Genomic DNA, 15,541 nt, shown 5'->3' with positions numbered 1-15,541 from the left:
AGCCCACCCCTGGAACCGAGGGGGAGGGGGAGACATTTTATCTACTAACAACATGTTCTTTCAAGAACTACTAGTCTCAGAGGGTTAGTCCCTGCAACCATTTCTGAAGCACAGGCTGCAGGAGCCAACAGAGTGCAGCATCCAATTGGCAGCAAGGCAGAGAGACAAGCACAAACAACCAAGAACTTTGAAATCCAGGGCAAGTGCAAGTCAGTGCTGAAAACACTGGTTGATGCAATTGTGTAGTAGTTAATATATGTACAGGCCCCACTATCTTGTCTCACTAGAAATGTAGATCAGGAAGCAAGTAAAGAAGTGGACAAAAAATTGACCTCATTATGTTAGAGAGCATTAATTAGTCCTCAGGTTTTTTCATAGCAGACAAGGTCAGCCATCCAGACTAGCACTGGACTGGTACAACAGTGGCAGATATCCTGACTTTGCCATTGTGCAAGAGGCCAGCAGGGAGGGATTTTCAATTCTCTCCCCTTTCCTCTGAAGTCCACTGTGCCTCCTGAAAATATGTCCCCAAAGATTGAGCAAACCTCAGAGCCATATTTCAGGGAGAGGCACAGACTTCAAAGGAAAAGGGAAAAGGCTGAAATAATGTCTCCCCCCCCCCCCCACATCATGAATCAGCTTAACATTAGTCTGGATGTCAGCTAAGGTCTTTAGTTGGTGGGGTGCGGGGGAGAAGATGGAAAAAGGAGAGAGCTCACGTCACGTTACAAGTTTTTATTGGACCCAAAGAAGTGATACTTGGACAATGGTCTTACCTGCTTGCATATACACAAATGTTATCTACCAGTGGCAGATTCTTCAAAGCTGCTTCAACTTTACCAAGAGAAACATATTCACCCGCTTGAAGTTTTACAAGATCTTTTTTACGATCTATGGAAAGAGGGGAGAAATGAATTTTATATTCATAAAAAAAGATTTGGACTACTTTAACCCTCAATACATATTATGAAGTGATCCGTTGCAGTCATAAGAGTGGGTTCTGCACCTGCGCAGGACCATTCGGGCAGAATTGCCTAGCTCCTTGCAGTGTTTAGCCCCGCCCCTTGCATGTGGTGCATTTTCTCAGTTTGGGCGGGCTAGCATTTTCTCCTTAGTTTCTGGAGGACCGGCATTGGAATTCAAATGTCAAATGGAAGAAGTGTACATTTCCACAAGTTAAGTAGTGTCTTTTTTACACTGCAAATATACATATTGTCACTTTACATACTGCAAGGGGGCCAGTGGGAGGGTCTTATGACTACAAAAGATCACTTCTAGATTAATAGTTACAGGTGAGCAACCTGTTTATCTGGATCGTGATCCGTAGCACTCATAAGAGTGGGTGACTAATGAACTATCAGTCTGGAGACAAATGTAGTATGCTAAGGTAAGACCCTTTTCAGCACACTCCTCCCGAAATTGGCCTGAGCTGCAGAGCGAAGTTCCAATGCATAATGCTTTACAAAGGTATGCTCAGAGGACCAGGTTGATGCAGTGTAGATGTCTCTGGGCTTGATTCCTGCCATATAGGCAGCAGAAGTAGCATAAGCCCTAGTAGAATGGGCCCATATGGTTTTAGGAGGGTCCATGTTTTGGTGCTTGTAAGCCAGAAAAATCAACTCCACGATCCAGTGGGAGAGTCTGTCTTGATATTTGGTAACTTCACATTACTCTTCTAACTTACAAAAAGCTGTTTTGTCTTTCTATAGGGCTTGGGCAGTTTCAAGTAGAAGAGGAGGGAATGCAATGAATTCTCGAGAGGTGTCATGGGATTCTGGAAGAAGATAGGTAAGATGTCACTATTAATATGGAAGTCAGTGACCACTTTAGGCCTGAATTTGGGGTAAAAGCGAAGCACCACTTCGTCCTCATGAAACTTTGCAAAGGTAAAGTATACCATCATCAAGTCAGTGTCATTTGGCCCTGTGGTTGTCTTTGGTAGAATACAGGAGGGGTTTACCATTGCCATCTCCCGCACAGTATGCAATGATGTCTTTCAGCATCTTCCTATATTGCTGCTGCTGGATATAGGGGTTTCCCATAATCTGGGAAACATACTAGTGGGGACTCGAACCAGCAATCTCTGGCTTGCTAATCAAGTCATTTTCACACTGTACCATTAGGGGACATCTATTCGAAGAGCATTTAGTTCGCTGACATGGCGAGCTGACGTTATGGTTAATAAAAAGGCTGTTTTCAGCATTACTATTTAAGAGGTGTCGTAGCCATGGGCTCGAATGGAGGCTCTGTCAGGGCTGATAGGACGAGGGATGGGCTCCATTGAGCAGTGGGCCACCTGATAGGTGGGTGAAGATGGTTTAACCCCTTAAGGAATCTCTTTGAGTCTGGATGAGAGAAAATGGTTTTCCCGTCCTATCTGGGATGATGAGCAGAAATAGCAGCCAGGTAAATTTTGATGGAAGCATTGGCCAGGTTACAGTGCTTCAGAGATGTGGGTAAAGCAAGACCTCCTGGGAGGATGCAGAACAAGGTAGGAAATCATGTTCTTGAGCACGAAGTCTGAACCACTTCTACTTGCCGTTGTAGTAGATTTCTTTCTGTCATTGAGGAGGATGTCATTCAGGAACCTATCCTCCACGCAGTCAAGTTCAGAGTCCTTAGGTCGGGATGGTGGAGCCTTCCATTTTCTTGCAGTTGATCCTTGCATTGAGGCAGATGCCTGTGGTGACCTTTCGACAGTCTGAGTGCTTGCTGAAACCATGGCTGCCCAGGCAACCATGGAGCTATCAAGATGTAGTTTGCAGATTCCTGAAGGATTTTTGCTAGAACTCTGGTCAGAGGGCAAGGTGAGAAAATGTATAGAAATCTTCGACCCCAGTTGAATTGGAAAGCATCCCCTGGAGCCGCGGCCAATGCCAGCCCTCAAGCAGTATAGGGAGCACTATTTGTTTGCAAGAATTGAGAACAGGTTGATCTATGGTATACCCCAGGCCCAGAACAACGGATGGAAGTAGTGAAGGCTGACCTCCCATTCATGTTGCTGAAGATACAAGGACCTGCTGAGATGGTCCGCCAAGGTGTTCTCCATTTTTTGATGTGGATTGCAACCAGACCTATCTGCCGTGTTATGGCCCAATTCCAAATTTGTAGACTGAGCATGCAAAGGGAGCAGGAGACTGTCCCTCCCCAATGGTTTAAGTAAGCAATAGTCATAGTATTGTCCAGGCTGATTTAGACGAGCTTGCCTGTCAGGGACAGTTGGAAGAATCTGAGAGCCTGAAACACCACCAGGAGCTCAAAGAAGCTGATGTGCATCTGGTGTTGGCTTGGTGACCACAGGCCTCGTCGTCAACCAGGCAGAAGGATGGGATACCCAGACCAGTTTTGTCCACCATTAAAGGGACACAAGGACTGGTGGTGGAATTGTTAAGAACATCTGTGCATTGTCTACATTCAGACAAAATACAGAAACCAAAGTTCAAGATGCCGGAGATATAGTTTGGCGAAGTGCACAGTGGAATTGCACAACTGCTAACTGCCCCTGCTAATAGGCACCTTTTAAAAGTGGTGACTCTCTTTACTGAGCAGGAGGAGAGCAACTGGCCCTATCCAGCCCCAGCACAGGATCCCTCCAGTGGCTATTGCTGGTGTCTGTCTTGTGTTTCTTTTTTAGATTGTGAGCCCTTTCGGGAAAGGGATCCATCTTTATTTATTTTTATTTTTATTTCTCTTTCTAAACCACTCTGGGAACTTTTGTTGAAAAGTGGTATATAAATATCCATTGATGACAACGCCATCAGGCCCAGTAGTTTTTGAACTTTCTGAGCATTTTTGTCTGGGTTGCATCATGAACAAAGTTACTAGTGCCTTAATGTGGAAGAAGTGTTCCTGAGGTAGAAATGCACACTGCATCCATGCATCGAGGACTGTTCCTATGTACTCTATGTGCTTGACAGGCTCTAGTCTGGACTTTGACCAGTTGACCTAAATGCCCAGATCTTCGAGTAAACTCAGGGCTGTCAAGACTTGCAAAGCAAGTCAGGTTTTTTGTATTCCTGCCAGGAGGCAATCGAGATATGGAAAAATGATTAGAACCTGTGCCTGAAGGTGAGCCACGATGATGGCCATACATTTTGTAAATGCACGGAGTGCCATTGGCAATCCAAATGGTAGGACATTGTTCTGGTAGATGTGGTGACCCACCATAAACCTTAGAAACTGTCTCTGTTTGAGTTGGATTCTGATGTAGAAGTACACATCTCTGAAATCCAACGTTGCAAACCTTTCCTCCCTGTGGAGAAGAGGAAGGATGCTCTGCAAAGGCACCATGCAAAACTTGCGCACATCTACATAATGGTTCAGCCACCGTAGATCCATGATTGGCCTTAGCCCTCCATCTCATTTGGGGTCCTGGAAGTAGCGGGAGTCAAAAACCCGCCAATGATCTGTCCATCGCACAGGTGAAATTGCCCCCTTGTCCACGAAAGTCTGAACTTCCTCCATCAGTAATGAACTTCCTCCATCAGTAACATGCAAGTGTATACTTGATCCCACTGAATGCCGGTAGGGTCTCGAACTCTATGGCATATGCCGGGAGGGTCTCGAACTCTATGGCATAGCCCATTTGGACTATGTGAAGGACCCAACAGTTTGATGTTATGTTGCGCCATGCAAAGGCATGACTTGCTAGCTTGATATTGAAGGTGACTAAGGTGGTAGGTGGTAAGGTGGTAGGTTGGAGAGAAGTTGGTGGTAGTGCCTCTAGGGCAGTGCCTCTAGGGCGAGGTGATGTGGTGGATTGACCTTGTGATCAAAGATGCTGTTTGTTAGAATCAGTGGGTTTAGGGTGTTGGCCCTGCAAGGCTCTAGACCTTTCATTGAAAGGCTTCCTTCCAAAATGTTGGTAAGACTTGTGCAAGTCTCTCTTGTCCATCTGCTTACAAGAGTACTGTCATCGTCCATACTGGCGGTACTTTGAAGTGTAAGACTGGGTAGGCGCTGAAAATATTTTTGCCATGGATTTTGATTTCTTGATGGACTCCATCCATAGTGGACTCAAGTCGTCTCACAGAAAAGACCCTCTTCATAGAACGACAATTTTTCCACTCTGTGTCATGCCAAGCTGCAGGGCAGTGGCGTGCAGCCAGGTGTGCCTCCTCAAAGCAATAGCACCTGCCAGGGTCCGGGACTCTGTCTCTGCCAAGTGTTTGGCATTGGATAACTGTTGTCGAGTGAGGAGTGTGACTTTGGCATGGATATCATTAAATTTAGCTAGGAACTCTTCCGGCGAGAGGTTGGCTTGCTCTTGGAAGAGATCATCCCAGAGGAAATGGGTATATCTGGCAAAACAAGCAGTATAATTAGCAATCTTCACCACCAGGCACTAAATGGAGTAAAGCTTACATCCCAGGACATCCAATTTGCACACCTCTTTCTCCCCTGGAGTAGTGTGTAATCTCCCATATTTGAAAGAGGATGCACAATCCACCACAACTGAATTGGGGGGAGGGATGTTTTAAGAGGAAATCATTTTCCTCTTCTTGGATTCCATATAAATTCTCCAGGCATTTGGAGATTGGGGCAGATGTTTGTATGGTCTGCCAAGCAGACTTAGCTGCCTTGGATATAACTGGCAGCACAGGAAGGTGAACTGGCTATGTGGAATCTGTGGGACTCAAAAACTTGTAGACAGGATCTTCCACATCTTGAGTTCGCATTTGCAGCTCTAATCTGAGTGTCGAAGCTATTCCAGAGATTTGGCAATAGTATGAACACATCCCTTCATTTCGAGAAATGTTATCAGAGGGAACCACCATGAGAGGTGGTTCATCAGAATGTTCAGATGAACTTGGGGTAGAAGTTGTAGACGAATCAGAGTCCTAGTCCTATGTCAGTATCACAGTACATGGACCCAAGGGGACAGGGACTTCCTTCTTAGATAACATCTGAGTAGTGGAGGAAGTTGTGTCAAGGACTTCAGTTTGAGTTGGTTGGCTCCTTTGAGGTCGAGGTTGAGGCATCTCCACGGTGAGAGTGGAGATGCAAGAGAGTAAAATAGGATGTTTCAGTACCATGAAACCTCCTCCAAAATACATTGGAGGGGTAACCTGCATCGAAGTCACGGAAGGAGCCGGCGACTGCAGTGGGGTGACATGAATTTATGTCAAAACTAACGTCACAATTGGAGCAGGTTGATCCAGAGAGGAGAGACTTATGCAGCCATGGGAACCATTGTCGACAGTTGATGTCGAGCCTTCCAAAGTTTGTAGTCTTGATAGTCTGATGGAAGTCCAGGGGAATGTAGGTGCTCCTGCATTGCATCTCCACAGCCCCCTTCACACATCAAACCCTGTTTGACAACATAATCTCTAGCAGCCCTCCAGGCATATGGACTAGAGGGCTGCAGTGTCAAAAGCCAGTCTGCCACAGAATGGAAGGGATGAAAGGCCGAAGAAGTAGAAGTGCCTGGCGTCTTCAGTATAGAGAAGGTCATGCCTTCCTCCTTGTTGTCAAGAACATGTCTCAAAAAGCCGTTAAAAAGTCAAGCTTGATAGCATACTTTCACTAGAGTCTAGCAAGTTTAAAAGACATTGGGGTCCCTAAACTGGTTTCCATGTCATTGTCCTTGACATCGATGCTGTAGGAAACTGGTGAAGGACGCAAAGCCTGTGGCGTCAGATGAGCAGTTGGAGATGGCAATTGCTGTGGCGTCATAGCCAGCGAGAGAGAGCACTCTTGACGCTGAGCAGACGAAGTCGTAGTCAGTACCAGTCTCGATGTCAAGGTGAATTCTGAGTCTTGGTGTTGAGTTGAAGGCAATGGGCGATCCCGGGCCACGATTTCTGGGGTTGCAGAGCGTGACAGGTGCCGACTGGAGCATTGTCGGGGAATGAGTAGCTTGGAATGCAGTGGAAGCCTCTTCAGTGGCAGTCCGTGTACCCTTCTCCCGATGCTTCTTGTGCAGAGGCATCTCTTCAGCATAGGAGCCCCGATGCCGGGACTTGTGCTTTTTACGATGAGAAGCCTCTGAAGGCAGCTTTGGCACTTTAAATGTAGCGGTGGTGGCCACCAAGTAAGCTTGGGATTTAGACTGTTCAGTGGCAGTCCCCGACTTTGGCAATGTGTTCGATGCTGACTTCAACACCATACCCGATGTCAAGGGCATGGGAGTGTCAACCAGAGATCTGGGCATCGGAGTGCTGGGGCAGAGCACTTCATCATAAAGGGTCACTTTTAGCCGTCATGCTCTATTTTTTCTTGTTTGATCAGAAAAAGTTAAACAAATCTTACAGGTGGAGGTGTTGTGCTCTTCCCCCAAACAAAGTAGACACAAATCATGGTTGTCAGCTGAAGGAACTTTAGCATTACAGCGAACACAGCACTTTTTTCTTTTCCATAATGTGATTAAGAAATGAGGGGAAAATACTTGTGCGTGTAGTGAAGTCCATTCCAAGTCCAATCCCAGGCCGTAACCAAAAAACTGTCCGTCCATTTCAACTAAGTTGAGAGTATTAAGAGTAAGAATAGTCTGGTCCAGTTCAGTTCGAGTTTTAACACATAAAAAACTAAATTAATTTTGTACTTTTTAAACAGAAAACTGTTCCGGTCAGAGGAGCTCACTGTCCACGGTGCCGATACGACAGTCAGAAAGGAACAGAGGAGAAAATGCTAGACCACCCAAACTGAGAAAATGCACCACATGCAAGGGGCGAGGCTAAGTGCTTCAAGGAGCTAGTCAATTCTGCCCGAATAGTTCCACACAGGCACAGAACCCACTCTTATGAGTGCAACGGATCATGATTCAGATCTATTGTTGCTATCATGGGGTATTTATGTATCCCATATATCCACATTATGCAGTCTTCTGCTTTACATCCTTCTGTGTTCTGCATTCCTTATGTGTTGTGTCTTGTACCAAAAAGGAGCCATAAAAGCTCATATTTACAGTGTATTCCAAGGGCAAAAGGGGACCATGTAATATCCTAGGGTCCCCCCACAGCAAGGACAAAAGGGTGAGATAAGGGTGAGATGGCATAGCATACTGGAAAAAAGAAAGGTCAAAAGGAGTACACTGCAAAAGCAGGAAGCAAGATGGGGCCATCAAGGACACCAGGACAGGTGAATGAACTTTGAATGCACTCTAAGCTACATTTGCAACTCTGGTCAAACATATCCAGGCACGTTATTTAAGTAAGCTTTAGTCCATTTATGACAATGGGGCAGGGGCACCTTTGCATCCAAGTAGGAAAAACCCGTTCCTTTCTGAGATACAAAGTTACCTTTGGCACTTTTTCATCTACAGAAGGAAACCATTTATGCCATGGTAACTACATAATATCTGGAAATAGTGTACTGGGAGTGTACTAAAAAAAACCTCACTCTGGCAGAAGACTGTGCTCTTGCTCTCTATGTGCATAATCTTTCAAACAGTGAAGTGGTAAACTTGTACTGAAATATATATAGTACACTAGACATACTGAATACATTCCAAAGTCATAGAAGCACCATGTTCAGCAGCTTCAGTTTATGTCAATTGAAATACTTGACAGCTAACTCACCGATAATTTTTAGACACCCATCTGGCTGGAATTCCCCAATGTCTCCAGTGTAGAGCCATCTTTGTCCATTCTCGTCTACTGTGAAATCATTTTTGGTACGTTCTTCATTTTTGTAGTAGCCCATAGTTATGTTTTGGCCTCCAATAAGAATCTCACCTCTAGGATATGGTTTATCTGTGTTAAAGTATCCACCTATAACAAAAGTTATAGAAAATTGAATCCATTGAATATGTATTTTTAAAGTACAGAATAATGTATGATTATGCTATTTTTCACTGAAAATTAAAAATTCAACACAAACTTTAAAATCTACATACCAACACTTACTTAGGCAACAACTGTCTACCCATTGCGCAGAGAGAGGAGTGTGGTATTTCTGCACATTCATTCTCCGCTGGAATTGGAAACTGTGGGTGTGTACATCCATCCAGACATACACAGATTCTATGCAAAGGGTTCTCAGAAAATATTTGTATGCAGCTGCTGAAGCTGCGTACATTGCTTCCAATACCCAATTGGGAGACTATAGATCTGCAAGATAGCAGTGATCACCTACTGGGTATGGTAGTAGACTGCATCAAGCCTCTTAATACCCCGATCCTAAGCACTTGGAAGGAAACTCCACAGAAACAGACTTGCAAGCAAAGGCTCTTGGGACAAAGATGCAACTTAATATCCAGATTGACTGTCCAGCAAATGAAAATTCAAATGAGATATAGTTAGAGTGCCTTTCCATTTTTTTAGTTGGTTTTAGGGGCATTATGGGCTATTGCAATGCCAGACCATGGGTGGATGCTTCTTCTGGTGCTGTGCAGCCAGCTAGTACATCTAAACCAGACAGTTATGGTTTACAGTTACCCGAAAATCAGAATCAAACTCTGGTTTACAGGACAAGTGCAAACCGTGTTTCACCAGTTCATATATAATGGTAAACTATGGGTTGTTTCAAACCAAGAACTAACTAATTACGTGAAGAATGCAAGGGGTATGCAGGCATGAACATAGAGTCCATTCCCACTATGGTTGGGTGCTATTTATGAATAGACCCAAGATATTAAGATGCTTTCCAGTGAATCCTAAAAATGTTTACTTCAGAAGTAAGTCCTATTGTGTTCCAGAGAAGTGTTCATAGGACTGTAAGCCCTAGAGATTAATTGGTTTTAGAAGTTTGTAACAACTTTCATATACAACAGTCTGTTCATCAGCTGAGGCAAAGGCCACTTCACACATATGATTCAATGAACGGTGGTGCAAAATGTATACGTTTTCCAGTATGATTACTTTTCCCAACATAAAGGTTAGCGTACACAATAGCCCTGAATTCTAGGGCTGAAAGGAAGGTTTTGAATGAAGGTCTCCAGCTAATGGTGCAGTGGGGAAATAACTTGCCTAGGGAGCAAGAGGTTTCTGGTTTGAATCCACACTGGTGTGTTTCCCAAACTATGGGAAAACACCTATATCTCGAAGCAGCAATATAGGAAGATGCTGAAAGGCATAATTTCATACATACTGTGCATGAGATGGCAATGATAAACCCTTCCTGTATTCTACCAAAGAAAACCACATGCCTCTGTAGTCGCCAGGAGTTGAAACCAATTCGACAGCACAACTTTACTCCAGTAAATACAACTATCTACTGAATCATGCAACACTCTGGTTACCAGTTTAATGGACATAGTTTTCTGTTTTTGTGCCTTAACAAGGCTTTATAGAAGCCTTAACAGAATTCCCATCATGAATCCCAAAAGTAAACAGAAAAAGACCAAACACAGTTTAGTCTTGAAATTCAGTGAATCCGACTTTCTGGAAGTAATTCAAGTTCTGTTTCATGATTTCCTTATGAAATATTTGTTTGCCTAACAGACCTAAAATTTATATCATTACTTTAAAAAGAGAAGCAATAGTATATAGTGAGAGAAAAGTAATCCAAACTACTTAAAGTAGAATATGTTGAGAATACTGATAAATATAATCTGTCATTTTACATTCTGAACCAATTTTCTGTACACAATATGACAGAAAAGGAAAAATAGAAATTTTTTTTGAATATTAATCAAACTAAAAAACAAATTATGAAAACATTTGAAGTAAGTATTTTGCATTCTTATTACTTATACAAATATATTTCTAATGGGGTTGTGTGAAGACGTGGGAGCATGATTATGGTGGCTCCATTCCTTCTTGGAGGATCATACTCAGAAAGTGGTGCAGGGTGACACCTGCTCCACCCTTTGCCAATGGGGTGCACTTGAGGGATCCATTCTGCACCTCCACCCCACCGGCAATGAAACTGCTTGGAGAGATCATTTGAATACCAGTTGCAGGGGAGTTGCAGCAGAAGAGAGGGCATGCCCTCAACTCCTGCCTGTGGCTTCCAGCAGCATCTGGTGGGCCACTGTGAGAAACAGGATGCTGGACTAGATGGGCCTTGGGCCTGATCCAGCAGGGCTGTTCTTATGTTCATCTGTGGGTATGGGCTGTGGTGTTATCAGTATGCAGATGACACCCAGCTCTACCTATCATTTAAGTCAGCAGATACCAGGGAGTCAGTGGATGTTCTAAACCAGGGTTTGGAAGCTGTTCTGGCCTGGATGGGGGAGCAAGCAAGCTGAAACTTAAAGAGATAATTAGCTTAATCTAGATCTGAAACTTAATCCAGATAAGATGCACATGCTCTGGCTGGTAAAACTGATCAGTAGTAAGGCAAATCTGGGACAGGAGTGACAATATGACAGGGCCTGTTCAATTTGACTCCAAGTTGGATTGTTAATTACACCATGATGAGGCACAGCACAAGCAAAAACAGTTACAACAGCTCCCCAAGACGTCTAACTAGATTTTATCTTTGAACATTACAGAGTAGAAACACAGAAGCAGGGACTCAGATTTCCTTTCTTAAACTTATTTGGTATTGAATTATTTTGGGAAATCTAGTTCTGTTATCCAATTCAATTGAGGAGTTTAGAACAGGGAACCTGGGTGCTGCTCTTGCTATCGCTCCATCCATCCAAAGGTTCTGGGAGCTGTACAACCACCAAACTACCATTTAAAACAATCAGCTTAAAACAATATAAAAACAAATTTTAAATGCAATTTAAAACCAGTTAAAACACAATGTAGAACCATTTAAGAACCTTGAAAGGCCAGGCCAAACAAATACATTTCCAGGGATCTTGTGAAGGCCAGCAATGAGTCCAAACTATGAATTTCTGCTAGGAGTGCATTCCACAGCCCACGGGCAGCTGCAGAGAAGGGATTTGTTCATTTTCATCCAGAGAACATTCTGCCTGTGGTCATCTGGCTATGGCAGTATTTCTCCTTACAAATATACAAGCAACTTCACAGTATTTAAGTTTGTGAAGCTACTTGTATTTTACTATCTACTCCCTCATCCCCTATCATTATTAAGTGAAGAAAATTGGGAAGTGAACAAAACTACTTCATTCAAATCTCTGTACCCCGATGTTCATCTGTTTGTGAAAGATAACTTTAATACTAGACTGGGTCAAAACACCTCTGCACTCCTAAACTCCAAATTCTGGTTGCTGGGTAAAGAGAAGTAAGTGGATGCTGAAAGACATCATCTCATACTGCACACAAGATGGCAATGGTAAACCAAAGACAATCACAGGGCTCTGTGGTCACGAGGAGTCGACGGTACACTTAACCTTTAGTAACTCTAATGACCTCCATATCAATTTTGCTGGGGTTTGTCTGGCTCAGTTTGCATCGTGTCAGGCTTCTAAATTGTAAACTGATCTGGTTTTGCAACCACTGTAGTGAATTTACATTTGTCTCTAGTCATAGATATAGCATTGTGGCTATATCTTTTAATCTCCAGTTCCCATTCTCAATCTTGCAGCTAGGTATAGAGATGAGAGTTTGGATGTCAGCCACTTGTCTCCTGTGTCCTCACCCTCAGCACCTAATTGGTATATGTGTATACATATATAACGGGACTCAGGAGACTGTGCCCCACAGTATGTGTCCTCTAGGGTGACTCTCCCCCGACAAAGACAAGGCTTTTCCTCCTTTGTGGCTAATAGCAGCTTAGCTGGTAAGTTTAAATATGGGAAACAGTGCGGGCGGGGGTGGGGTGAGTTAATTGGTCAGGCTTTTTTCAAGGCTACCAAGAAACCCATTGCAAGATCGAATCATGAATCTCCCATGTTAATCTAGTTTGGCCCTCAGATAAGGGCCAAATTAAAAATCCTTAATTTTTAAAATTAAAAATCCTTAATTTTTAAAATTAAAAATCCTTAATTTTTAAAATTAAAAATCCTTAATTTTTAAAATTAAAAATCCTTAATTTTTAAAATTAAAAATCCTTAATTTTTAAAATTAAAAATCCTTAATTTTTAAAATTAAAAATCCTTAATTTTTAAAATTAAAAATCCTTAATTTTTAAAATTAAAAATCCTTAATTTTTAAAATTAAAAATCCTTAATTTTTAAAATTAAAAATCCTTAATTTTTAAAATTAAAAATCCTTAATTTTTAAAATTAAAAATCCTTAATTTTTAAAATTAAAAATCCTTAATTTTTAAAATTAAAAATCCTTAATTTTTAAAATTAAAAATCCTTAATTTTTAAAATTAAAAATCCTTAATTTTTAAAATTAAAAATCCTTAATTTTTAAAATTAAAAATCCTTAATTTTTAAAATTAAAAATCCTTAATTTTTAAAATTAAAAATCCTTAATTTTTAAAATTAAAAATCCTTAATTTTTAAAATTAAAAATCCTTAATTTTTAAAATTAAAAATCCTTAATTTTTAAAATTAAAAATCCTTAATTTTTAAAATTAAAAATCCTTAATTTTTAATTGCTGTTTAATTTTTTTAATTGTAGTAATCTTTGAATGTTTTAAATTTTAATTATTTAATAATTGGTTTTATTCCATTTTTATTGTGCTTTTTGTAAACCGCCTAAAGCCTTTGGAACCAGGCAGCATATAAATTAAATAAATCAATGAATACAGTTTCTGATACAAGATGGGGTGCTGCTCACCAATTTCCACACAAGCAACCTTTCAAAGACATGTAAAAGGCCTTACTGGATCACTGAGCCACAGTCATCATATTGAAATGAAACATGTTTAAAGTTTGCCCAAAAAGAAAGAATAACCAGCATACACTGAGTAATGTTTTGTCACAAATGAGCATCTTACCTTCTTCCCAGTTCTTTAGTTTGATTTCACAGCAAACCAAGGGTGCTCCCACTCTCCCTGTTGTGAAGTCCGAAACTGAAATTTGGGAAAGACAACATAATTGAAAACTCAGAAGGTACATGAAACACTGACATTTTCAAGATGAATCTTACTGGTTAGCAATTTCCAGGAAACATTCAAATGGCCTAGTTTGATCACTTCATCAAACGCTCTGTATTCCTGCTTATTGTCTACAAAGTCTCCTGTTTCGTTTCCACAAGTCATTATGTTGCCAACACTATCAGGATGTGCCACAGCAATGGCAACAGAACTTACAGAAATTAGTATTCCATACACTTTCAACATATATAGCAGAAGTGTTTTTAAAGTGGACATTAAGTTCACATGAACATTTCTCTGTGTTCCACTGGAAGCTGCGGACATCCCCCCCCCACCCCGGTATGGGGTGGTTTGTTCTTAAAAATTGGGAGGTGACCATCTTAGCAGTAAAACAACAATAAGATTTCAATAATACTGAATATGTTAAACAGTACTTACACCTCTATTAGAAACATATATTGTAATCTTCCTTTGAATAGCTATCCCCATGCTACATCGGACAATACCAGGATTATATCTTACACTTAACAAAAAATATTTATATACCACTTTTCAACCTAAGTTTCCAAAGCAGTTTACAGAGAGAAATAAATAAATATAAGATGGCTCCCTGTCCCCCAAAGGGTTCACAATCTAGAAAGAAACATAAGACAGACACCAGCAACAGTCACTGGAGGTACTGTGCTGGGGATGGATAGGGCCAGTTACTTCCCCACTGCTCAGTAAAGAGAACCACCAGATTTAAAAGGTGCCTCTTTGCCCAGGTAGCAGGAATGGCATTTCACCTATGACCACCACTAACCTTCAGTTATAGTTCCAGCCCCAGAAGATTCTGTCAGGCCATATCCCTGTCCAACAGGGCAACAAAAACAGATGTTCATAAATCTCTGAGTTGCTGCAGAAAGCGGAGCTCCTCCACACAACAAGACCCGAATCTTCCCACCTAGCAGCATTCGGACTTTCCGGAAAACAAGGCTAAAAGTATAAAATCAAGTTTTTGTTTTAACAAGGAAAAGAAGTAAGAAGTGGGGTCCCCCAGGGATCTGTACTGGGACCAGTGCTTTTTAATTTATTCATAAATGATCTAGAAGCAGGGGTAAGCAGCGAGGTGGCCAAATTTGCAGATGATACCAAACTCTTTTGGATAGTGAAATCCAAAACGGATTGTGAGCAGCTCCAGAAGGATCTCTCCAGACTGGGGGAGTGGGCGACAAAATGGCAAATGCGGTTCAATGTTAGCAAGTGTAAAGTGATGCACATTGGGACGAAAAACCCCAACTTCAAGTATGTGCTGATGGGATCCGAGCTGTCGGTGACGGACCAGGAGAGGGATCTTGGGGTTGTGGTGGTCAGCTCATTGAAAGTGTTGACTCAATGTGCAGCAGCTGTGAAAAAGGCCAATTCCATGCTAGAGATCATTAGAAAGGGGATTGAAAATAAAACGGCTAACATTATAATGCCCTTATACAAAACTATGGTGCGACCACATTTGGAGTACTGCGTACAATTCTGGTCACCACATCTTAAAAAGAACATTGTTGAACTGGAGAAGGTACAGAAGAGGGCAACCAAGATGATCAGGGGCCTAGAGCACCTTTCTTATGAGGCAAGACTACAACACCTGGGGCTTGTTAGTTTAGAAAAAAAGATGACTGCGGGGCGACATGATAGAGGTCTATAAAATCATGCATGGTGTGGAGAAAGTGGAGAGAGAGAAATTCTTTTCCCTCTCACACAACACTAGAACCAGGGGTCA

The 15,541-nt window shown here is 41.9% G+C and overlaps 1 protein-coding gene across 10 annotated transcripts in view; it reads right to left on the bottom strand.

Annotated features, from left to right (window-relative positions):
* The window catches only part of ACSL3 (acyl-CoA synthetase long chain family member 3), a 99,981-nt gene that overhangs the window by 10,683 nt on the left and 73,757 nt on the right, over window positions 1-15,541 (bottom strand). For all 10 annotated transcript variants that reach the window (XM_053306738.1, XM_053306743.1, XM_053306733.1 and 7 more), the window contains 4 exons: window positions 14,588-14,760; window positions 13,687-13,761; window positions 8,520-8,711; window positions 777-891 (listed from right to left, as the gene is read on the bottom strand). In XM_053306738.1, the coding sequence (XP_053162713.1) occupies window positions 777-891; window positions 8,520-8,711; window positions 13,687-13,761; window positions 14,588-14,760 (555 nt within the window). The remainder of the gene's footprint in view (window positions 1-776; window positions 892-8,519; window positions 8,712-13,686; window positions 13,762-14,587; window positions 14,761-15,541) is intronic.

This window comes from Hemicordylus capensis, chromosome 3 (assembly GCF_027244095.1).
Source record: "Hemicordylus capensis ecotype Gifberg chromosome 3, rHemCap1.1.pri, whole genome shotgun sequence".
Taxonomy (NCBI): domain Eukaryota; kingdom Metazoa; phylum Chordata; class Lepidosauria; order Squamata; family Cordylidae; genus Hemicordylus; species Hemicordylus capensis.
The sequence above is the reverse complement of the archived record's forward strand: the minus strand, read 5'-3'. Positions and strand labels throughout refer to the sequence as shown.